Source organism: Rattus norvegicus, chromosome 13 (genome assembly GCF_021556685.1).
Source record: "Rattus norvegicus strain SHRSP/BbbUtx chromosome 13, alternate assembly SHRSP_T2T, whole genome shotgun sequence".
Lineage (NCBI taxonomy): Eukaryota > Metazoa > Chordata > Mammalia > Rodentia > Muridae > Rattus > Rattus norvegicus.
Genome location: NC_141546.1, coordinates 45234070 through 45258260, shown reverse-complemented (window position 1 = coordinate 45258260; position 24191 = coordinate 45234070). Strand labels below are relative to the sequence as shown.

Below are 24191 nucleotides of genomic sequence, written 5' to 3'. Positions count from 1 at the left end.
TAGCGTGCCCACCATCTTACTCATATGAAACCTACTTGCCCATAAGATCTAGTCATCCATCCATCTGCCTCACTCTTCTGGACCAGCCACAGGCAGATGTGTACCACTGACGAGTGGGAGGGTTCGTGTACCACTGAGGAAGGGGACAGTTAGTGTACCACTGAGGAAGGGGAGGGCTAGTGTACCACTGATGAAGGGGAGGGTTCCTGTACCACTGAGGAAGGGGAGGGTTAGAAGGGGAGGGCTAGCGTACCACTGAGGAAGGGGAGGGTTAGAAGGGGAGGGCTAGTGTACCACTGAGGAAGGGGAGGGTTAGAAGGGGGAGGGCTAGTGTACCACTGAGGAAGGGGAGGGCTAGTGTACCACTGATGAAGGGGAGGGTTCCTGTACCACTGAGGAAGGGGAGGGTTAGAAGGGGAGGGCTAGCGTACCACTGAGGAAGGGGAGGGTTAGAAGGGGAGGGCTAGTGTACCACTGAGGAAGGGGAGGGTTAGAAGGGGGAGGGCTAGTGTACCACTGAGGAAGGGGAGGGCTAGTGTACCACTGAGGAAGGGGAGGGCTAGTGTACCACTGAGGAAGGGGAGGGCTAGTGTACCACTGAGGAAGGGGAGGGCTAGTGTACCACTGAGGAAGGGGAGGGCTAGTGTACCACTGAGGAAGGGGAGGGCTAGTGTACCACTGAGGAAGGGGAGGGCTAGTGTACCACTGAGGAAGGGAAGGGTTAGAAGGAGAGGGTTAGTATACCACTGAGGAAGGGGAGGGTTAGAAGGAGAGGGTTAGTGTACCAATGAGGAAGGGAAGGACTAGTGTACCATTGAGGAAGGGGAGAGTTAGTGTACTACTGAGGAAGGGGGGACAGTTATTGAACTGTTCTGACCACCTTAGTTCAACAGAAGAAGACCTGATAATGAGGAAAATCTTGGCTAGAGCTGGGCATGGTGGCACATGCCCGTAATCTCAGCAGTAGGGAGGCTGAAGCAGGAGGATTATGTATGTGAGTTCCAGGCCAGCACAGACTCCTTACCAAGATATATAAAAGCTCTTGGTTAGTGTTAATTACATGCTGACCCCACAGAACTTGCGTATATGACCTCCCACAGAGCTGAAAACCCCTGCTGCTGTTTATTGAGCAACGATTAAGTATCAGGCGCCCCTGGGTGCGTTATCTAAACGTTCTCTAATTTTTCAGAAAAATTTTCCAACAAGAAAGCTATTATTTCAATTCCTCAGACAAATTGAGGCTGAACGAGTTCTAAATTTAACTAAGAAAAACTGTCCAGACATCTCATACCCAGGTAGAGGCAGGCTTCAAGTTCAAATTCTGACCCATGTGACTCCAAGGAGGACGCCAGGTAGAGCCACTCTCTGGCACCAGGCTGAGTGTCGTCAGAGCCTCCAGCTGGTCCGATAAGGCAGCTGGTGCTGGGAGTACCCTGTCCATCCCGATGCCACCAGGAGCAGGGTGCAGAGGGCTACTTCCGCAGAAGAAAAAGCACTCAGAACTCCAGCCCTTTAACCGCAGCCTCCCTAAGCCCCTTCGGGATGGACCCTGCCCCTGGCCTCCAGGAGGAGGAGAACCAGGATGAAGTGGGGATGCTACTGAGAAGCATGTTATTGCATGACCAAACGGGGCTGCTGCACAGAAGCCATGAATGATGGATCATCACGCTCCAGCTGTTGCCTGCTGGTCTGAGGCTGCCAGCTAGTAACCTCGCCTCTCTGATTCACCATTGCCCCAACTCTAGAGGTTGACTAAAGACGCTGGAAACCAGTGTCTGTACGAAAGCCTGAACATGGGTACTCCTCGAAGCCTTACTTAGACTTCTTAACACTTGGAGGCAGCCAAGACATTCTCCAAGCACGTGAAAACTGAGGATGGTATATTCCAGACGGTGGAACACCATTGGACAGTTAAGAGAGATGACGCTATCGAGGCCATAAAACGGAGGAGATTCAATGGATCTCACTGGTTGAGAAGGCCAATCTGATAGGGTTACATGTTGGATTGTGCCAATTTTGCGATGGTCTGAAAAAGACAAATCTGTTAAAAAGTAGGGGGTGGGCAAATAGAACACAGAATTTTAGGACAGGAAAACCACTTTGCCTTCACCATGAGTGCGTGTCCAGACTCACAGAATGCACAGCACTGCCTGAACCTGATGTAAACTGTGGCCTCTGAGCAGTTGTGAGTGTAGACTCATAAGCTGTAACAAATGTATCCCACAGTGGGGTGTTTAGAATGGGGAGGCCAGGCACGTGCAGGGGAGGGTTATAAAGAAAACCTAGTTCCTGTTTAACTTAACCATCAACCTATAGCTGCTCCAAGATACCCTACTTTAAAAATATAAGTAAAAGGATACATCGTGCAGCTCAGTATAGACTGTGTAAGGTCCTATAGGAGAACTCTCCAGCAGCAAACAGTGGTGCCCAGCCATCATCACTGATTTTTTTTTCTTTTTCAGTGTTCTAGGCAGGGTTACTTTCTGTGGGGGTCTTTGCCAACACCACAGCCAGCAGAATAATGATCTGTGTGAAGCAAGAAGAAAATCTTCTCACGCAGTTCAACATGACTTAGTGGCTGCTATTTCCGACTTCTAGAGTCTGACCCTGGGAAGTTTATTTTAGGCATTTTTAAGTACAGCACAGTTTGAAAAAAAAAAAGTACAATCCCATATACACAAAGAGGCATAATTACTCGGAAACGCTTCTTAAAATACACGGCACGTCTTCCATGAAGACGTTTCTATGGACAGGCTGCATGTGTTACTGTAAAGGCCTAGGGGAGGAGGGTGTGGTCTTGGTCATACACACAGCATAGAGGTCGTCTAGACTATTACAGATCTCCAGTCCTGGTTGCCTGAGCTTGGGATGGTTCGGCTCTACAGAGAGCACAAATCACTAGGCTACTAGCCATCTCCATTCTGGGTGGGAAAATAGCTAATACGTCTGTTCCCTTGAAAAGAAAACCTGTGTGTTCAATATTCTCGTTTCCCTAGCACCAGCTATCTGTGGGTTCAAGGACCTTTGTGCTCCCAACGACTGTGGATGTGATGAAACGCCATGACAAAAGCAAGCTTTTGGGGGTGGTCTATTCAGCTTACACTTGCACATTGTTGTCTGTCATTGAAGGAAGCCAGGGCAGGAGCTCAAGCTGAGTAGGAACCTGGAAGCAGGGAGTTGATGGAGAGGCCATGGAGGGGTGCTGCTTACTGGCTTGCTCCCCATGGCTTGCCCAGCCTCCTTTCTTATAGAACCCAGGACCACCAGCCCAGGGACAGCCCCACCCATGATGAGCTGGGACCTCCCAGTCAATCACTAATTAAGAAAAATGCCCTGCAGGCTTACCTACAGTCTGATGTTACAGAGGCATTTTCTTCATTGAGGCTTTCTCCTCTCTGATGACCCCAGTTTGTGTCAAGTTGACCAAAAAAAACAAAACAAAACAAAACAAAACAACAAAAACAAAAACAAAAACAAAAAACAAAAACTAGCCAGCACACATGGTATCTTTCCCATTAGTAAAAATCATATATCCTTTGCAAAACCACAAACGACTTAGACACTGTAGAGAGAGGATATACCCTTAGGCCCTCCTTTCAGACACTTCTCTGCCTATGGCATGTGTAGAAGTATGCATGTATTTTATATGAGTAGGGTCATGCGACACAACCATCTCCTCTTTCATGTTGACCAGGGTTGGGCTGCATCATATATGAGAGCTACGTTCCAGTTCATGGAGAAATAGGTCATGACAGTTGCGAGTCAGCTGCAGATGGATGTTTTGGACGATCTGTGGTGATAAAGAGCTGTGGGTCGAACATCTTAGCAAGATCTATTCAGGTAGTAGACACACCCTTAGGGGAAATCTCTGCAGGACCTGGCCCCTCACATACCAAGAGAACGCTTCCTCACGTCTCCACACCAGTTTATGATGGACTTTTCCTGGGGAGATGTGACAGTCTACTCACCCTAGAAAGGAACCCACCAGAGACAAGGTTGGTGAACCAGTGAGTTTTTATTGGGGTCAGTAGTAAGAATATGGGTGAGGGGTTACGTCAGCAGCAGCAGGATGACGCAGAGGCACTCGAAGGCAGCTGCCTCTCTGAGTAGCCTACCTGACACAGGTGACGAGTTACGTAAGCTGCGTCCTTAAGCTCTGAGCTCAGCTTACAGGCAGCCAGCAGGTCCGAGATTCTCCTCTCTGCCACAGAGGTCATCAGTCTCCTGCCCTGGACAGTTTTCTCCATCTGTAACCCTGGGGAGGGGGTCCTGCTAAAACCTGCAAGTTTCAGCTTTTCCAGATGTGGGTCTCTGAGTCTCATGGGCACCCCAGCCTCCTCCCTCCTGGAGGGAGTGTTTCAGTTCAGAGGAAACTGCAAACCTCCCCTTCAATCAGGACTATGAGCAACAACTTTCTTTTCTAAAACTAGAGCAGAATTTTAGAAAATTGAGTGCTGGGGGGAGGAGGAGAGTGATTAGAAAAGAAGGGAAATCCCAGGGCAACAGAGGTCTCTCTTCAGGAAGGTTACCTCATCTGGCTTTAGGGGACACCCAGTGTCTCCTGAGTAGCTGAGACCTGGGCACATTGCCTAGACTGGAGCTGGGGGAATGGTAGGGGCCCTGAGGAGGCGTCAGAACCTGTTGATTCAGGCCTCTGTAGAGGTCTGGAGGTTGGCAACACTGAAGGGATGTGTATAGACAGGCTTTTGGATGCTTGATCCTGTGGCAGCCGGCCACTCTGGACTCGGATTTTAGACTGCTAACAAGAATAGCTAGCATTTATCAAGCTTCAGTGTGTACCAGTGGTGTGATAGTCATGTACGGTCTCACATTCAGCAACACTATGACGTAGGGACCACCACCACCTCCACTTAGAAAGAGGAAACTGAGGCATGCAGGAGTTAGCCCAGGAGCCTGGGAGTCATCATCACGGCACTCTGGGCTCTCCCTTTCAGCTAAAAGCAAGGTACTTCCTCCCTCTGCTGGCACTGCCAATTTACGTGAGACTCTTTTGAAGCATCCTGGGAAATCAGTTTTACCAACACCAGGCAGGAGGTCTGGGAGTGCAGCCCTGGAGTCTTACAGGACACAGTGCTGTAGCCACAAAGAGTATCCCCATCTGTTACAGGGCTGGAGGAGCATGGTGGGACAAGTAAAGAGAGCTAGAGAGCAAGGTGGAGACTGTAGGGAAGTCAGGGGCAGGCTGCAGTGACAAAGTGAGCCTGGGCTAGGTGGTGTGCAGAGTACGGTACCACCTCCCTGCATGGTCTTAGAACTGTCATAGCTGGTTCAGCCCAGCAGCTCCAGCATGAGGAAGTCCAGGGCAATGAGAAAAGGATTGTCTGAACAACCAGGACAGCCACCCCGACTTGTTCTGAGGACAGACAACCCTTACTTCACTCAAGATCTTCTGTAAATCAGATGTCCCTGTACCCATTATCCCTTCAGATTTCCCAGTAGTGCCCAGTACATTATTTTAAAACTAAAAGCTCCCCATGTATCTGGTAGAGTTTTGGTAAGGCTGGATTGCCCATCTACAGCTTGGTAGGGTAAGAAAGAAGTTCACACAGCAGAGGAGAGGAGAGAGGAGCAGGGGAGGGAATATTGCCTGGAGTTTCCAGGTTCTGGGCTAACTCTAGACATAAGAGCTCCATTTAGTAGAGCGCTTGCCTAGGAAGCGCAAGGCCCTGGGTTCGGTCTGAAAAAAAGAACCAAAAAAAAAAAAAAAAAAGAGCTCCATTTAACCCTCAGGATGGCTCTGTGATTCTCACGTTTACAACCTATTGTGATTCGAGTTTTATCGTGGAGGTTAATGCTCTGAGAAATTCAGCACCTCAAGCTCTGTCACCAAGCTGTTTGAGGAGAGTCTAGAGGCCACAGAGTCTCTTCGGGCTCCATTATGCCACGGTGTAGACCAGGTAGGGCTGGTTCTGAAGCGTAGGGTAGGACTTAGGGGACAGTGTGGTTGATCTCTCAGAAGGCCTAGGATGCCCAAAGGTTGGCAGTGACTTCAGAAGTCAGAGGCTATCCACTTCCCCTTGGCTGTTCGCACAGGTAAGAGGAGAATCTTCCCTGACTGGAGTGACAGCAAGGAGCCACTTGGAGGCCATCTAACTAGGTCCTGTGTCCTTGAGGGCCTGGGCAGGAGGAAACACTGTATTACCTCTGTATCTTGTGTCCAGCTCCTTTGTGGAGGGGATTCTCCCCAATGCAACGCATCTGGTTCAGAAAAACGAGCCACTTGAGTTTTGCCGTTACACAGCAGCGCGCGTGTGTGTGTGTGTGTGTGTGTGTGTGTGTGTGTGTGTGTGTGTGTGTGAGCACTTTGCATATTGTGCATTTGAGAACTTGGGTGAAGCACAAACTAACTTTGGCAGCTCTGGGGATGAAGAGGACATTTGCAGCATCTGCATTTGGAGAACACTGTCTCCGAGCATATGGTTCCTGCTGCTGGCTTTCCCTCCTCTAAGCCCCATTAGTAGATGGAATGTTGTTGCTGTACACAGTTTCTCATGGCATCTGAGCCTAGCTCTGTTGTTTGAGACGGTGACCCGTGAGTCAAAGCCAAGAGCTCAGCCGCTGGCTGCTCTTGGGGTAGGTAGGTGGCCCCAGCTTCAGTCCACCCATCCATGGCCCCTGGCCTTCCAGGCTGCTGCTGATCTCTGTAGCTGGTGTCCATGGGAACCTCATCTGTTTGGACTTAAGTACTGTGTTTTTCCAGGATGGCCTGGGATCTCTCAGGATTGAACTCTACTTTCTGCCAAAAGGCCCAGCTCTCAGGGCCTGGTAATGGGGCCCTATGTGGAAACAGGGCCACTGTGGATATAATTCGTCGAGATGAGGTCCTTCTGGGGTAGGGTGAGCTGCTGACTCAGTCTGACCAGGATTCTTTTGAAGAAGACAGACACGTGAGGAGAAGGTCCTGAGACGATGCAGGCAGCGTTTGGAGGCTTATAGCTCCAATCCACCAAATGTGCTGTGTGTGCGAGACCTCAGAAGCTTGGAAAAGGCAAGAAAGATTCCCATTCAGACTTCAGAGGGAGCGCAGCCCTGCAAACAACTTGAGGAGCCAGTTAGTTCCTGCTTAGGCGATGGTGAACACTTACAGGAGAAAACCTGTAAGTTCCTGCTTAGGCGATGGTGAACACTTACAGGAGAAAACCTGTAAGTCGGTGCCTTCCCTTCTACCCTGTGGGTTCTGGTGACCACACTCAGGTCACCCAGAAAGTTCCCTTTCCCCAGCGCCATCTCAGTAATCCTGACCATAGCCGCTCTATGGCTGACAGCACTAGTGTCAGAGATGCTGGCACATCCCTGTCTGTTGTGCTCTCCTGGAAGTTGCCAGGTAACGGAATCAGTGTAGTCGCTCATCAGCGGGTGGGCGGTGTCTGCACACAAGGGAGTTCAATTCAGCTTTATGGATGAACGAAGCCATACCATTTGTAAGAAAGTGGATAGAACAGGAAATCATGCGGAGTGAAGTAAGTCAGACTCAGACAAATATCTCTCGTGGGTAGAGTCTGGATCACATAGAAAGGGATTGGAGTGGGGTAGTGGGAGGTGGAGGGGAGGAAGTAGGATTCTCCAGAGGGGGTGAAAAGACAGAAGATGATGCACGAGTATGAAAATGCTACAATAAAACCCCTCATTCTATACAACCAATACACACTAATTAAATAGATAGACTTTGGGGATGTTGCCCCCTAATCTTGTGTTGCCTCTTGGTGGCACAACGTTTGTCCTAGCTATTCAGTGACGGCAGGCCTGGGTCTTCTCTGTTCCCTCTAATGAGGGTACCTGAACTGGCTACAGTCACTCCTTTCTTTCCATGCCTTGAAGGCTCCTTCAACCCAAGCCTGATTTGGCTTTCTTAGCTCACAGAATTCTGCCTGAAACATCTTCCTATATCTGTGCCTAGTGGGGCCTGGCTTTCGGCTACTGTACAAATTAGTTTTATTTTCCTGTGTGTCCTGACTGTGCCCTGGTTCCTGAGAGTCCTATCTTTGTTTGGTGTTTGTTTTTGTTTGTTTTTAAGACAGCGTATCTCTGAGTAGTCCTGGCTGTCCTGGAACGCCCTCTGTAGACAAGGCTAGCCTTGAAGAGGTCCATGTACCTCTGCCTCTGAGTGCTGGGATTAAAGGCCTCTGTCACCACTCCCTGGGTGAGAGTCCTGTGTCAGAGGATATTTGACTACGTTGTGAACCCCAAGATTGTGAACTTAAAAACCCTTGTTGTGGTCTGGCTGAATCCTAACACATATTTTTAATCCAAGAGCTAAATAAAGTTAACCCTAGGTCAAGAGGCAGAGCAAGCAGCCAGCTGTAGGGGACTGAATGTAAGTAGCCAGAAACCAGGGCCTTTGAGCAGAGGGGTATTTAAGACAGCGTGGGGAAGGAGAGGGGGCTTTTTCCTTCTGGGACATTGTAGAGTGGTAGGAAAGTAACTTTCTCTGCTTTTCCGTGCTAGCAGGGTTTTCATCCCCCGATTCTGTCTCAGAGTCTTCATTGCTAGAATCAAACGACTGGGACTTTTGTTTTTAAAACAACAGTCTTCTCTTATTTGTACCAATGTCTCAGGCTAGCACAGAGTGTATGGCAGTCCGGGCCTTGTAGGTCGATGCTCCAGAAGATGGTGGCATCTTCATGGCCCAGTCTCACCCAGGATGATCTGTCTTCCTGTGTCCAAACTGAACACCGGATAAAGGTTATAAAAGGAGGGCTGTTGGGGTCAGCTCTAGGGGTCCCCTGGGACATGGCCAAAGCTTTGGGATATGGAGCATTGTCCCACTCAAGGCCCACCTCTGGCGTGTAGGATAGTTTCTGTGTGTAGTAGTGGTACAGAGGCTCAGAGGCCATCGATGCTAGCCTGGAAGCCCTGGGTTTGGCGTTTCCAGGGACTGGGAAGTATGGAGGAAGTATGGAGGAGGTATGGAGGAAGTATGGAGGAAGTATGGAGGAAGTATGGAGGAGGTATGGAGGAAGTATGGAGGAAGTATGGAGGAAGTATGGAGGAGGTATGGAGGAAGTATGGAGGAGGTATGGAGGAAGTATGGAGGAGGTATGGAGGAAGTATGGAGGAGGTATGGAGGAGGTATGGAGGAAGTATGGAGGAGGTATGGAGGAAGTATGGAGGAGGTATGGAGGAAGTATGGAGGAAGTATGGAGGAAGTATGGAGGAAGTATGGAGGAAGTATGGAGGAGGTATGGAGGAAGTATGGAGGAGGTATGGAGGAAGTATGGAGGAAGTATGGAGGAGGTATGGAGGAAGTATGGAGGAGGTATGGAGGAGGTATGGAGGAAGTATGGAGGAAGTATGGAGGAAGTATTCCAGGAGCTTCACCACCACCACGACTCCCCGGCCTTATTCGGGTTACTAATCACTAACGTCACTAGTGTACACTCTCTATTTTTAGTTCATCGTCATTTTATTCCATTGAGAATGGGAGTCCACTATGCAGACCAGGCTGGCCTTGAACTCTGCCTTCTGAGTGCTAGGGTTAAAGGTATGGGCCACCACACACTTTTCTAAAGGGCGCCATGGTATATACTTTTCTGAAGTTCCAAACCTGCTCTTGGAGTCTTCCGTTCCTAGCTTGTCCAGTTTCAGGACTATAAAAAAAGATCTTCCTGAGGTGTTGGTGTGTGTGTGTGTGTGTGTGTGTGTGTGTGTGTGTGTGTGTGTGTGTGAAAGAGAGTCACTGAAAGAGAGCAGCCCAGGTGCACAGAAGGTGTTAACCATGTAAGACACTGCAAGGGGAAGAAAGGAAACCTTGTGCTTTCTGGAGGTCTTCCCCCTGTGAACATGGTGGCTCTCGCCGTGGAGCTGGCAGAGTTTCTAGCCCACCCTCCTCTTCCTATTTCCACATTTTTGGGCTCTGGAGCATTCTTCAACACTCAGAGCATGACTGAAGCCATGCAGGTGTGTCCCAGAGCTGAGCCCCAAACAGCCCCACCCTTTAAGGGCTCTGCCCCCAGTGCTATGTTATCAGAAACTCTTGGCCTTTCTGGATGCTGTGGGTAAACCAGGCACACAGCCCTCTGTGCCCCTTACCCACTGAGGCTGAGCTATCTCCACTGAGCTGTGTGTCAGCCATTGGAGCTCCAAGACACCTTTGGGCTCCTGAAGGCCCCTTTACAATTTCCGTTGGTTGTAGCCCCATCCCCACCCTCCAGCTCGACATAAGCTGGTGTCATCTGGGAAGAGGAAACTTCAACTGGGAAAAATACCTCCATCAGATTGGCTTGTGGCGAGCCAGGGCAGAGGGTATCTTCTTGGCTGATGATTGATGTGGGAGAGCCTAGCCCGTTATGTGTGGTGCCCCCTCAGGGCAGGTGGTCCCAAGTTGAGTAAGCTGTGGAGAGAGTCTCAGTGTTCTATTGCTATGAAGAGACACCGTGACCATGACAGATCTTGGAAAGCATTTCACTAGGAGTTTGCTTACAGTTTCAGATGGTTATCTCCGTTACCATCATGGCAGGGGGAGTGTGGCTTCGAGCAGGAAGGCATGGTGCTGAAGTGGTCACTGAAAGTTGCATCCTGAGCTTCAGGTGGGGGAGTGGGGGTGGGGACTGCAGGAACTAGTCGGGGAGACACTGGGCCCATTGTGGGATTTTTTTAAACCTCAAAGGCCACTTCCAATGACACACCTGCTCCAACAAGGCTACATCTGCTAATCCTTCCAAACAGGTCACCAACTGGGGACCAAGCAGTGAGCATCTATGAGGTCCATTCATATTCATGCTACCATGAGGAGCAACCCAGTAAGCATTGTTCCTCCATGGCTTCTTTAGTCCCTGCTTCAGATCCCTGCCCCATCTTCCCTTCATGATAGACTATAAACTAAACTCTCTTCTCCTCAAGTTGCTTTGATGTCAGTGTTTAGTCACACCAATGGAGAAGAAGCTAGGGGGATTCCAGGGATGCTGGTGGCTTTACCTCAGGGCCTGAGGGATATGCACACTAAGCTCCTAGCTGTCACCCCAGGAATTTGTGGACACAATTTTAGGCCACAGAGAAAGGAGGATGTGGGGTTCTGGAACCTGTGTCCCTTTATTGGTCAGGGTCTCTCGGTCTGGAGGCTGATATAGGGAGATCTAAGGAGGCAGCTGGGGAAAGCAAGAATCACCTTCTGGAATTCCTCAGATGAGCAGGAAGAAAACCAGCTGCCTCAGGACCCCCAAGATAGAGTAGTCTGCTCGGCACTTGGAAAAAAAACCACATGCCAAAATTCGAAGTCTGGTGGCAGAAAGGACAGAAAGGACTCTCAAGGTGTCTGAACCATCGTCAACCAAAAGTGATCCTCCCTGGGCTCTGAGGTCCCCTGCCATAAAACCCACCTGCTCTGGGTTACCTCAGGCACCTCGCTTCAGTCAGAGAAGCCAGTGTGTGGAGAGCTATGCTCTGACCAAGCTGTGGCACCTCCAGGACAAGGGACCACAGCTGACCCAGCAGCCATCTGTGGGAACTGTCCTACCTGCTGATCACTTGCTTCCATTTCCTGTTTCCACCAGCCCCGCCCTCCTGTCCTTTTCTTCTCCTACCCCAGGCTGAATCTCTCTGCCTTCTGGCCCCTTTGACTACCCTTCCCTTTTGCCAAGGAGGCTCCAGGGGAAGGTCCTGAGAAACAGGCAACAGTAGCTAGCGTATGTTCTGCCACTTGTGGTGTGTGCCTCCCTTTAAATTTCTGGGAGTTTCCTATCTCTAAGGAAGTCCCTGGATGAAAGTCTAAAGGTTCTTTCCAATTCTGGACACTGAGTCTCTACTTCCGTGGATGAGAACACCACCTCTGGAAATGCGTATGATTCCCCCAGTTTGGGATATGGTCAGTCGACTATTCCAGTGGGGTTAAAAGAACCACCCCGACGTGGTGGTTTAGACCACCGCTGGACTGGACAGGGCCAGAGATGATGCTTAAGACACTGACTGTGCCTTCGGGGGGACTTTAATGCTTGCAGACACACCCTCTTCTGCCCGTGGAAGCATCTTTACATAAGGCTGGGTGAAACCTATGTTTTATAGATGGACAATGCGAGGTTCTTCCAGGGAGATACGGCCTCTGGTTATCAGTATGAATTAGTAGAATGGGCACTGCATAACCAGATGATCTGACCATGAAGAAATCACCAAGGACTCCAGGTCCCAATAGCGAGTGCAGGGTCACAGAAGATAATGCGGTGGAAGCGGTCTGTATGAATCTGAAGCATTTGCTGCCACCATTCGCTCCAGCACAGAGGTCAGACACCACCCCAACACAGTCCCCGTCCAGCCTCCCCTCCTCTCCGGCGCTATACCATCGGTGCTAAACACAATCCCAGTTTCTCTGGGTGAGGAAGTAGACATCTTCCTGACCCCTCATCCCTTTGATTCTCTCCCTCTAGATTGTAAATTCACCTGCCACCCAGAGTGCCGCAGCCTGATCCAGCTGGACTGCAGACAGAAGGAGGGCCCTGCCCTGGACAGACAGTCTCCAGAAAGCACCCTCACCCCAACCTTCAACAAGGTAAGCAGGGGAGGCCACAGGCCAGGCTGGAGAGCAGCCCCCGTGGGTGGCACAAGCCATTCTCTGACCAGATGGAGCCTCAGACACACCCTTCCACAGGGGTCTGGGGACATGACAGGGAGAAGCCTGCCCTGCGGATTTCTCCACAAAATCTATTTGACCCTGAGCCCTGATCCAGGTATGGGTGCAGGTAGGAGCAGAGTGATTCCTAGAAAAGTTTCTAGAAGGCCTGAAGCTTCACACATCATCTTGTCTTTAGATCATAAATCCTTCCAGACTTCTCAGACAGACCTTCAAAGGGACTGGGAATGTGCTCTTTCTCTGCAGAAGCCAGGGGAGTATGGTGTCCTCAGTGGCTCATGATTCCAAGGTTGGCAAAGCACGTGAATGACCATGCATCTGAACTATGATGTTTAAGGTTTGGGATGCAGACAGAGGAGAGTGTGTATTGATTATTATGTTAAACATGCATTGAATATCTGTTATCTATGAAAGCATAATAAATGATAACTTCAGATGGTCCACAGAGAGCCTCCATTCTGGCCGGGGAATTGTAACATAGCTGAGTGGTATGTACCAGGACATGGTATATACATGTGTGTGATAACTATCAGTTTAGTGTTTTGAGTCCACTGCTAACAGAAAAAAAAAAAAATCCGAGAAAGGCTTCCCAAAGGAGGTGACATTTGGTGTGAGCCTTGTCCCTCGGGTTGAGGGCTTGCTGGTCAGGGAAGGTACATGTGTCCTAGGATATTACCCATTTATTAATTTAGCGAGGTTTTAAGTGCCCACTATGGGGGACTTCACGATACACTTAAGAAAAATGGATTTTTCGTGTCTTGCGCTTTCGGCAAGATGAGGAAGGATGAAGTCTGACTCTGAAGAGGGAGATGCACAGGCATGATGGAGGACTCACGGGCAGTCTCATGTCCCTACAACCTCCAGCACGTGCTCCGTGGTGTTCAAATGCCTGGCACTCTGTGGTGTTCCCAGGTCCCCTGCTGTGCCTGTGCCCGCTTCCACGGAAAAGCATTATTACAAAGCAAGTGTGATGCGTGCTTATAAGGGGTAATGGCAGACTGGTCCTAGGATGCACATAGAAAGCTTTGACACCCTCTCTTCAGTCTTTGGAATCGTGGCTACTCTAGCAGAGTCTGCAGCCAGGCCTCGGGGAGCAGCCAGGCCTCGGGGAGAAGCCTGGCCTACACCCGAGCCAGAGAAGCACTGATGGGCAATGCAGATTTCTTCTTGTGTTCTGTCTTGCTTTGCTTTGCTTCACTTGTTTTCTGATGCTGGCCATGGAATTTGAAGCTTGCCGGGCCAGTGCTTTGTCTGGGCTGCCCCTCAGCGCACCCCTCCCCCAGCCTGTTGATGAACATTCCCTTAAAAGACAGAAGGTGAATAGTGCAGCGTCCCTAAAAGGGTCTTTTATGGTTTTTTTTTGGGGGGGGGTGCCCTTTTGTTTTTGGAAATAGGGTTTCTTTGCATAGCCTTGGCTGTCCTGGAACTTGATCAATAGACCACACTGGCCTCATTAGCCTCAAACTCAGAAATCCACCTGCCTTTGCCTCCCGATGCTGGGATTAAGGGTGAACACCACCACTGCCCTGCTCCTAGAAGTGTATTTAAACAACTGCATCCCCCAGTTCCTCTTTCTCTTTGGCTACTGTCAAGTCTCTTCTTTCTGGTCCCAATCCGACCCATCCCCCATCCTGGATCCTGGTTCCCCACTACCTGGATCTGCTTCTTGGGGTCTCTCATACTCTGTCCAGAGCAGCAGACTGCAGAAGGAAGTGATTCGTTCGCCCCCCTCCCCCGACACATCTGGCCTCATCTGGAGATGGTTTAGTTTGTCAGCTGGGACCTGGTACGTGGAGGCCAGGGGTTCTGCTCAGTGTTTTGCATGTATAACCCAGAGCGAGGCAATATGGCAGCAGCTGGTCCCAAATGTCAACTGTGCCGAGGTGAAAAAGCCTCTGTAGGCTGTGGGCCAACTCCCAGGGCTGCAGACAGAAGGGAGGAAGTGCATAGTTTTATTGCACCTGTGCATGCACGCGCGCGCGCGCGCGCGCACACACACACACACACACACACACACACACACACACACACACACACACACACACACACACACACACACACGGTCTCTTAGAATGATGGCCAGGAGGAGCGTTTTTCCAGGGGTGCATCAGACAACAGAGCTCTGTCCTCCTTGGAAGAAAAGGTATCCTAGAGCCCTCTGGCTAAGTGAGTCATGGCTGACAATCACAGAAACAGCCCTGCGTCGTGACAGCTGTAAAAAAAACCCTCACAGTGCCAGCCAAGCAGACTCCCAGCAGCAAACAGCTTGTGTGGGTCCAGTTGCTGGGTGCTGTGGCACGTGTCTTGGGCAGGCTTGCCCCCAGCCTTCAGTAGAGCACCCCACCATGCTCTGTGGGGAAAGCCAGGCCCTGATCCAGGTTCTTTGTGTCTTCTAAGACACCTGTTCATGCTAATTTCCGCCTTGGCTTGGATTTTGTTACATGAGAATGGTAGGTGCTTTCTTCTGCCTGCTGCTGTTGCCTGGCTGGACTAACTCACCTCTTGCTATCTTCCTGAGGATTTATTGAGGCAGAGTCCTGGGCCTGAGCTCAGTTAGGTGGGGGCCCGTGTCTATTATAAGGTCTCAATCCAGTGGCATTTCTCCTTTTTGCTACTTAAGAGAAAGAAGAACATAGATTTTTCAACAGCTGGGAAAAAAAGCAGTCTTATATGAATGTTCATGTATCCCTGTGTACAAGCAAGCATTTGTGTGTGTGTGTGTGTGTGTGTGTGTGTGTGTGTGTGACTGAGGACTGAAGCCACAGCCTTGTGCACTCACAGAGGCATTCACAATCCACTACTGAACTGCAACTCCCAGTCCTTCATACATTTTTCAAAATATGACTGAGATCATCCTATGGATAGTATTTGGCCTTCGCCTTTTAAAAGCGATAATGGTCGATTTCTGACTATCTCAGCAGAAGGAGGCAGAAGGAAAGGAAAGGCAGAAGCAGATGTGGGAGGGGCGGGATGGCTTAGAGCCTTAGCTGCAGACTCCTGAGGCCCTGTGGTCCCTGTCCCTCCCCAGGAAGGCATAATAGTTGCTTGCTTTTGCAAGCCAGAAGATCAATGGTTTTACAAGACTTTCCTCACGGATCCTGAAGCCTCGGCGCCTTTCCCTTGGGCACCCTTAGTGCGATCAGACGCATCTCCTGCAGGCCTACCCAGGCCCTGGCTTCAGAGTCGGCCTCTCAGAGAATGTCGCCCTGCTAGTCGAGGAGCAGGACAAATTGCTGGAGCAGACGTGGTTCTTTCATGGGGTGGGGAGGGGGTTACACTGAAATGCTTTATGTTTCTGGGGACTGTATATCTGCACATGTGTGTGTTGTATGTGCACATGTATATAAAGGTACAAATGTCTGTGCTGTCTATGTGCACATGTATGTACAGGTACAAATGTGTGTGCTGTATATGTGCACATGTATGTGTGTGCTGTCTATGTACACATGTGTGTGTGCTGTCTATATGCACATGTATGTGCTCTTACTATGCAACCCCAGTGATGAAAGCCCCCAGTAGCACCCACAATGAAGCAGCCTAGCCCCTCCATGACAGCGACACCAGGGAAGATGCTGCGCTTGGCTGCGCTTTGATTCTCATCCAACTGTGCTCTCCCGGACCAGACAGCTCTGGCCTTCTGGCTGTTGACACACTTTTCTTGGACATGGAGTTCACAGATTATAAGAGACAAACGGAAACACTACCCCCAACCTCCCACACATACCCACCCCATTACTCAAATCCTATTCCCCAGCTCTTCTATTCCTGAGTCTCCTGCAGAGACCAGCCCCTCCTAGAGCCGTTCCTGGGCCCAGGTCCTCTTCTGGCATCATCCTGCTCGGGACCTTCTAGCCATGGCCTTGCTCCACATGACCTGTTTATTTGACAGTTCTCTTTGCATACAAGCATTTTTAGAAATTTATTTCTATGGACTTGTTTGAATGTGTGCTGTATATTGTGTGTGTTGTGTGCAGGTACATATGTGTGTACTGTCTATGTGCACATGTGTGTGCTATCTAAGTGCACATGTGTGTACAGGTACAAATGTGTGTGCTGTATATATGCACATGTCGTGTGCAGGTACATATGTGTATGCTGTATATATGCACATGTGTGTGCTATATATGTGCACATGTGTGTGTGCATGTACATATGTGTTTGCTGTATATGTGCACATGTGTGTGCAGGTACATATGTGTTTGCTGTATATGTGCACATGTGTGTGCGGATACACATGTGTATGCTGCATATGTGTACGTGTGATCTCTGGAAGCCAGAGATCAGCTTCGGGCATAGTTTCTGAGGAGCTGTCCACCTTGTTTTCTGAGACAGTCTCACTGGAGCTTGAGGTTCACTGATGGAGCTGGACTGGCTGTCCAGTGAGCTCCAGGATTCACATCCCCAGCGCTGTGCTCACAAGCATGTGCTACTGTGCCCAGCTTTGTATGTGTGTTTTGGGGATCAAACCTTTGGAGTGAATAAAGTCCACCCACTGATCTGACAACCCAAACCAGATATGGTCAGATGTCCTAAGGGAAGGGACAAATCACTCCCTTCTGTGGCCTGCTGTTCTCGAGACCCCCAAGCAGTAGATCCAAGATCAGAGTCACAGCTCGGGTCCTTATGTTTGTGTGGCAAGCCCCATCGTTAGGTGCATAGAGGCCATCTGAGCTATCTCTCTGCAGGCAATGGGTCCCTTTGATTAACCATAGAGGCCTAAGTCATCCCGCCACTGTGCAGGTGACTCTGGTCCATTTCACCCACAGACAGATGACTTTCAAATCTCCAGAGTGGATGTACCTGGCTGCCTTTCAACCCTGGAGGTCTCTGTTTCCTTTCTGCCTGCACTCCCACCCTAAGCATGGACAGACAGCCCCTCCTCACTATCCTTCCCTAACAGAGCCTGGCTGCAGCCGAGAACTGACTCAGCTGGCAGGAGTTCGAATCTCCTGACTCCTCCCACAGCACAGTCTCCATGCCAGGCCTTGCTTACCAGGTCCTTAAGAAGAGGAGGGGTGGGCAGGAGAGATGGCTCAGCGGTTAAGAGCACTGACTGCTCTTCCAGAGTTCAAATCCCAGCAACCACATGGTGGCTCATGACCATCTGTAATGGGATCCGATGCCCTCTTCTGGGGTGTCTGAAGGCAGCCACAGTGTATATAATAAATAAATAAATCTTAAAAAAAAAAAAAAGAAAGAAAGAAAAGGAGGGGCTAGTGTCTGTTGAGCACAGGGCCACCACATGGGGGAGCCAGAGAAGAGGAAGAGAATCTGAATGGACAAAAGGTTTTTTTGTTTTTTAACTTTCATACAGTATATTTTTATTACATTCTTTGCCCTCCTCCACACTTAATGAGTGTGCATCCTGCTAAGGCCCTGGCTCTCTGTCATGGGGATTCTTGGTGGATTTGTATATTCAACGTTCTATATGTATAGGTATATACACATACACATATGTATATGTATATACACATTACATATGTATATACAGATTACATATGTATGTGTATACGCATTACATATGCATGTGTATATACACATTACATGTGTGCATTATATACCCATTACATATGCGCATGTATATACACATTACATATGCGCATGTATATATACGCATTACACATGTGCATGTATATACTCATTACATATGTGTATGTATATACTCATTACATATGTGTATGTATATACACTCCCCGTGCTGATGGTGAGCCTAGGGCCTTCAGCATGCTAGGCAAAGGCTCTGTCACTGATCAACATCCCCAACCCTTGATTTGCTTGTTTGTTTGTCAGACAGGGTCTTGATATGGAATCCCTACGGGCCTGGAACTCATAACCCTCCTGCTTCATCCTCCTGAGTCCTGAAATTACCAGCTGCAGCCCCTTACTGGCTATCCCTTTGTTTTGAAGCTCCATCATTGGGTACATAACAGTTTTAGCATTACCGTGTCCTTATAGTTGGCCACTTTATCAATGTGAAGTAGCTGTCTTTATCCTTGGTGCCATTCTGTGAACCGAAATACTTCCTTTCATAGTTGCTGAACCTTTTCTTTGAGATGCTGGGAATTGAACTTAGGGCCTCACACATATCTGGTGGCTGCTTTACCACTGAGCTAATCTCCCCAGTAGTGCTCTTCTTTGAGTGACTGTAAGTTTAATATTTCGTTTTCCTTTCTTCATGTTTTCTAATTTATTTTTTATTCATTTTACATCCTGATTGCTGCGCCCACCTCCCAGTCCTCCCTTTACATCATCCCTGCCCCATTTGCCCTTCCCTTATCCTCTGAGAGGATGGAGCTGCCCCCGACCCCCACCCCGTGCTCACTCTTCGTGCCTGCATGTGGGCAAGCACTCCCATGTGGTCTCTGTGCGTGTGGCACATAAGCCTGAGAGTCTGGCTCCACACTGTGTACACATCTGGAGGCCCGGGCAGGGCGTTAGGTGGCTTTCTCTGTGACCCCCTACCTTCTGAATCCAGAGCCAACCATGTACGCTGAGTGGTTAGCCGTGGTTAGCTTCTTCCCGTCTCCGCCCTTTAATGCTGGGGTTCAGGCATGCACAGTCATGTTAAGTTCATGTTGGAGATTCAGACCTAGTCCCTCATGCTCGCAGGGAAGTGTTCTTACCTGCTAAGCCACCTCAACACTCCTGTGTCTGTCTACAGCCATGTGCCATTGAGCAGTAGGGACTTGTCAGTCTGTAAAGGTTCTGTGTCGACACAGACTTTGGCGTAGCTCGTTATATTGCTGGCTTGTGTCGAGTGTGTGCAGATGTCTGAAAAGGTCCTTGTTTCTTCTTTACGTCTGAGATAAAAATTTTAAACTCGGGGTTGGGGATTTAGCTCAGTGGTAGAGCACTTGCCTAGGAAGCGCAAGGCCCTGGGTTCAGTCCCCAGCTCCGAAAAAAAGAACCAAAAAAAAAAAAAATTTTAAACTCAAAGGTTTTTTCTGTTGTTACTTGTTATACCAATGCCACTATTATCTCTCGTGTGGTTTTTACCTGTAACTGTTCTATGTCCACGGTCATCTGTATATGACATGCTGTCTCTCTCTCTCTCTCTCTGTTTTTTTTTTAAATACTTATGTATGTATTTATTATGTACACTGTAGCTGTCTTCAGGCACACCAGAAGAGGGCATCAGATCCCATTACAGCTGATTGTGAGCCACCGTGTGGTTGCTGGGATTCGAACTCAGGACCTCTGGAAGAGCAGTCAGTGTTCTTAACCGCTGAGCCATCTCTCCAGCTCCTCTCTTTGGCCTTTAAGACAGGGTTTCTCTGTGTCACCCTGGCTGTCCTGGAACTAGACCAGGCTGGCCTTGAACTCAGAGACTCTCCTGCCTCTGCCCCCTGCATGCTGGAATTAAAGGCACCGCACCACCACTGCCTGGCCCGCTCTTTACTGTGACATTTGAATAATTTGAGTATTTTGTGCCCTTTGCTGCTGTTTGCTTCTTTTGTTTGAGGCTCATTCACCTTCTTGGCTGTGTGAGTTTATGTTGTCCTCAAAATTGGGGAAACTGTAAGCCATTTCCTCAGGTTTTTACACCCTCTGACTGCTGTTCTCTGGAGGATTCTAGTTACATACGTGTGTGTGTGTGTGTGTGTGTGTGTGTGTGTGTGTGTGTGTGTGTGTGTAATTTCACTTTTTTAATTTGTCCCACAGTTTACTGCTTCGGTCTTTGTCTTTTCAGAGGTGGTATTGTTTTCTCTCTTTCCTTGGGGTAGTTACTACCGCCATCCTCAGCCCACCATAAAATGGAGGTGACTCACCACCTATAGTTTATGGACGTCAGCAGGAATGTTGGAAAAGGCAGAGAGAGGGCCGGAGATCCAATCCGGTCTCTTCTGGCAGACTTGGGAAATGAGGGAACAGGGCTCATTAGACTCCCACCTGGCCTCTTCAGTGTTTGCTTTCTTGGTTCCCATGATTATAATTGAGCCTCAGTTTCTGTCCTGACCCCATATCCTGGAGAAGGAACCGATTGTCTCTCCCCAGGAAATTCCAGAAGTAGCCAGATGAGTGTTAGCCATCCATGTGTGCCAAAGCAAAGCCAGCTCTCTCTACCTGACTCTGACTACATTTGGCATACTCTGTGCCACGGTGTCCCTACCATTTCAGAGCCAGCAGTGCTGCCTAACAGGACAATTCACCTGCACCTAGAACCTTCCCGCACTGGAGCTGCCAAGGGCCCTTTGCCTGCCGCAGGGTGAGCTCGTTTCTGCTGTGCCAGAACCAGATACCTTCAAAACAACATAGTACCTGAGAGCCTGCCTCTAAAGAGGGACAGAACTCCAGGTCTATTTCCCTAAAAGTGTGGGAGCCCTGGAGACGCTTCTCTGTGTTCCTCATAGACTGTGAGCAATGGGCTTCCAAGATGGCAGGTCATTCCCGAAGCTCTGAGGTACATGGTAGCAGGACCTTCCTTTCTGTGAGTAGTACTATGAGGGCTGCAACTTCACAGCAGAAGGCTAACCCACCCCAGATTCTGGAAGATTAGCCCTGCACCTGCCGGGACCCTGAGGGTGAAAGTTACTGAACAGAAACACTGCTGTTCTCTAGTTTCACAAAAGGACAACAAAGGCAGACTCCAGCCCTGCCCCCAACCTGATCATGAGCTCTCCAGGATGTCAGCTTCTTGGTGTCAGTGGCTGAGTTAATTCAACTCCACTCAAAAGTGTTTATTTGTATGCCTCCAGACTCCTGTCAGAGCTCCTAGCCTGGCAGTCAAGAAAGAGAAGCGTGGTGTGGGCTCGCGCCTCCGAGAAAGTGAATCTCGTGTGAGTCTAGCCTGAATGGTATAAGATGCTTATCTTCTAAAACAGGAAATCGTCTGTGGAAAAGCTGAGCTGTCTGCTGTACACAGCCATGTCGTGCTCAGAAATGCCACCCAGGGGCGGTAGATAGTGGTCTTAAGATTCAATCTAAGTGAGACAGCTGGGAAAGGATGCTTCTGAGGAAGGTGTGGGATGTGTGGTCATCACTGGGGGACAGGAAGCAGAGGACAGAGGAAGAGGTGTGTGTGTGTGTGTGTGTGTGTGTGTGTGTGTGTGTGTGTGTGTTGGACACATACATAGATGTATATATGCATGTGGTAGCCAGAGAACAGCCTCAACGGCCATTCCTCAAGAATGCTATTTACCTTAGTTCTGTGTTGGGGATAGCATGTGTAGGGGTGTATGTGGAGAACACTTTTGCATGTGTGTGCATGTTCATGAGAGGCCCGAGAAGGGCATCGGAAGCCTTCCTTGGTCATTCACAAACTTAATCCTGGAGCTCATTGATTCATTCAGCTGGACGGGCTGGCCAACAGGTCCCAGAGATCCTCCCGTTTCCTTCTCCCCAACATCAGTGCACGGCATCATACCCGGCTTGTTATATTGGTGTTAGAGATTAAAGGTAGGTCCCCGTGCTTGTGTGATAAGCCCTTCATTAACTGAGCTGTCTCCCTGACCCCCAGAAGAAGATTTTTGACAGAGAGAATAACAAAGGAGAAAGCGTGAGAAGGAAGGATGGCTTCTGGGAATGCAAGTCAAATTTAGCACAGCTCTAATGAGGGAACTTGGTTGTGCTCCTGCCTTAATGATAATGGACTGAACCTCTGAACTGTAAGCCAGCCCCAATTAAACATTGTCCTTATAACAGTTGCCTTGGGGGCTGGAGAGATGGCTTAGGGGTTAAGAGCACCGATTGCTCTTCCAGAGGTTCTAAGTTCAAATCCCAGCTACCACATGGTGGCTCACAACCATCTGTAATGGGATCTGATGCCCTCTTCTGGTGTGTCTGAAGATAGCTACAGTGTACTCATATAAATAAAATAAGAGGTTGGGGATTTAGCTCAGCGGTAGAGCGCTTGCCTAGCGAGCGCAAGGCCCTGGGTTCGGTCCCCAGCTCCGAAAAAAAGAAGAAAAAAAATAAATAAATAAAATAAGTCTTTAAAAGGTAGTGTGCAGACACATTCAGGCAAGCACACTAGTCCTTGCCTCCCAGTGTCACTGCTTTTCTAGGACCTGCAGAACTCCAGGATGGATATGACAAGGGTCGTGGCCTCCTGTCAGGAGTACCTGTGAGACAGAGGATAGCTTAGTGTCATGTCTTTCAGCATCTGGCCCTGAGACAGGGAAGTGGGCCACTCACCAGTCACCAAGGGTTTCATAACCTGCGTGGTGCAGGTAGGGCTCTGCACAGCACACTTCGGGTCCAGTCCTGTTCCAGGCCCCATGGGCAAGATCAGGCAGTTCCTATACTTTGTGGCTTACCCCTTAGAAGTTTGAATCCTACCACCCAAGCTCCTCCACGCCCCCTCTGTTCCCAGGTCCAATCCATGTCACTGTTGTTAATTAGTCAACATCGTGATTCCAACTAGATGTCACAACAGACAGCCAGACTTCTGCCCTTTCAGACTCTACAGCCCCAGTCAGGATTTTTCCTCCATAGAAGCTGCTCCACTTGCTCTATTGGGTATGATCTTGTCAGGTTTCTTTTCATCAGCTGGGGCCCTGTCTGCAGTCTCAACTTTGCCTTACTCCTGGCCTTCTTCCAAGCCTAGATCCACCGGCAGGCAGGCCGTGGTGGATGAGAAGGATAATGTCACGAGGCGTCAGAAGGTTTTGCAAGGAATGAGCTGGGAAAAGACAAGTTCCTGCCATTGGGGTTTTTTTTTTTCACCTGTAAAATGGGCCAGCAGTCTGAACTAACCTGGACCCCTGAGATCTCTCAGACACTGAGCCACGAACCAGACAGTATACACCAGCTGATCCGAGGTCCCTGACACATATATGGCAGAGGATTGCCTGGTCGGGCCTTAGTGAGAGAAAAGATGAGCCTAACCCTTGAGAGACTTGAGGCCTCAGGGAGTGGGGAGGCTTGGCAGGGGGTAGGGTGAGGGGATGTGGGGGTAGGGACATCCTCTTGGAGACAGGGGGAAAAGGAATGGGATGAGGAACTGTGGGAAGGCAGACGGGGGTTGAGGGGTAATGACTGGACTGTAAAAAAATTAAAGTAATAAAAAACTTTAAATGCTCATAATACCTGCTCTCAAGGTTATGGAGTGGCCTAAGTGAAGTGTGGGTATCAAAGGCTCTCTGAAAACCCTAGGCATCAACCACCTCACATGTCTGGAATAGCATGGAGCAATGCACTCTAAGAACACAGGCTTCCTCCTCCTCTCTGGCACCCTAAGTGCCGTGCACAAGAAGAGACTTGTGCTGGTTCTCGGGAGGCTTGACCCTAGAGTTTGAAAAGGTTGTTACTAGCTGTGTTTGAGATCACATTTTGAATGTCGTGCCACCAAAGTGGTATTGCAGAGCTCTGTCTGTGACCCTGAGGACGCAGTGTGGTCCCAGAGGATCTGAGGCCCGTGTTTCCTGAGTCTTACATTGCTCCATTGAACCTGGAGGTTGGCTTTATGAAAACTGTGGGGTTTTCTAGCTGGACACGAAGGTAGGATGACGTAGATGGCGTTCATCCTATCAACATCAGACGTGGAAGCCGATATCAGCTTCCTGGCTTGAACCACTGTCTCTGGGGAAACCGTCCCAGCCTCTAAATCACCCATGTGATGATTGCTGTGGGCAGGGCCAAGCCCTTCCTCAGTCTTCCCCAGGGAGCTCCC

At 49.4% G+C, this 24191-nt stretch overlaps 1 protein-coding gene across 1 annotated transcript in view; it reads left to right on the top strand.

Moving 5' to 3' along the window:
• Positions 1 to 24191, top strand: part of Rassf5 (Ras association domain family member 5) — a 66829-nt gene that overhangs the window by 18147 nt on the left and 24491 nt on the right. Inside the window, 1 exon segment of the mRNA NM_019365.4 lies at positions 12378 to 12499. Within this exon segment, the coding sequence (NP_062238.1) occupies positions 12378 to 12499 (122 nt within the window).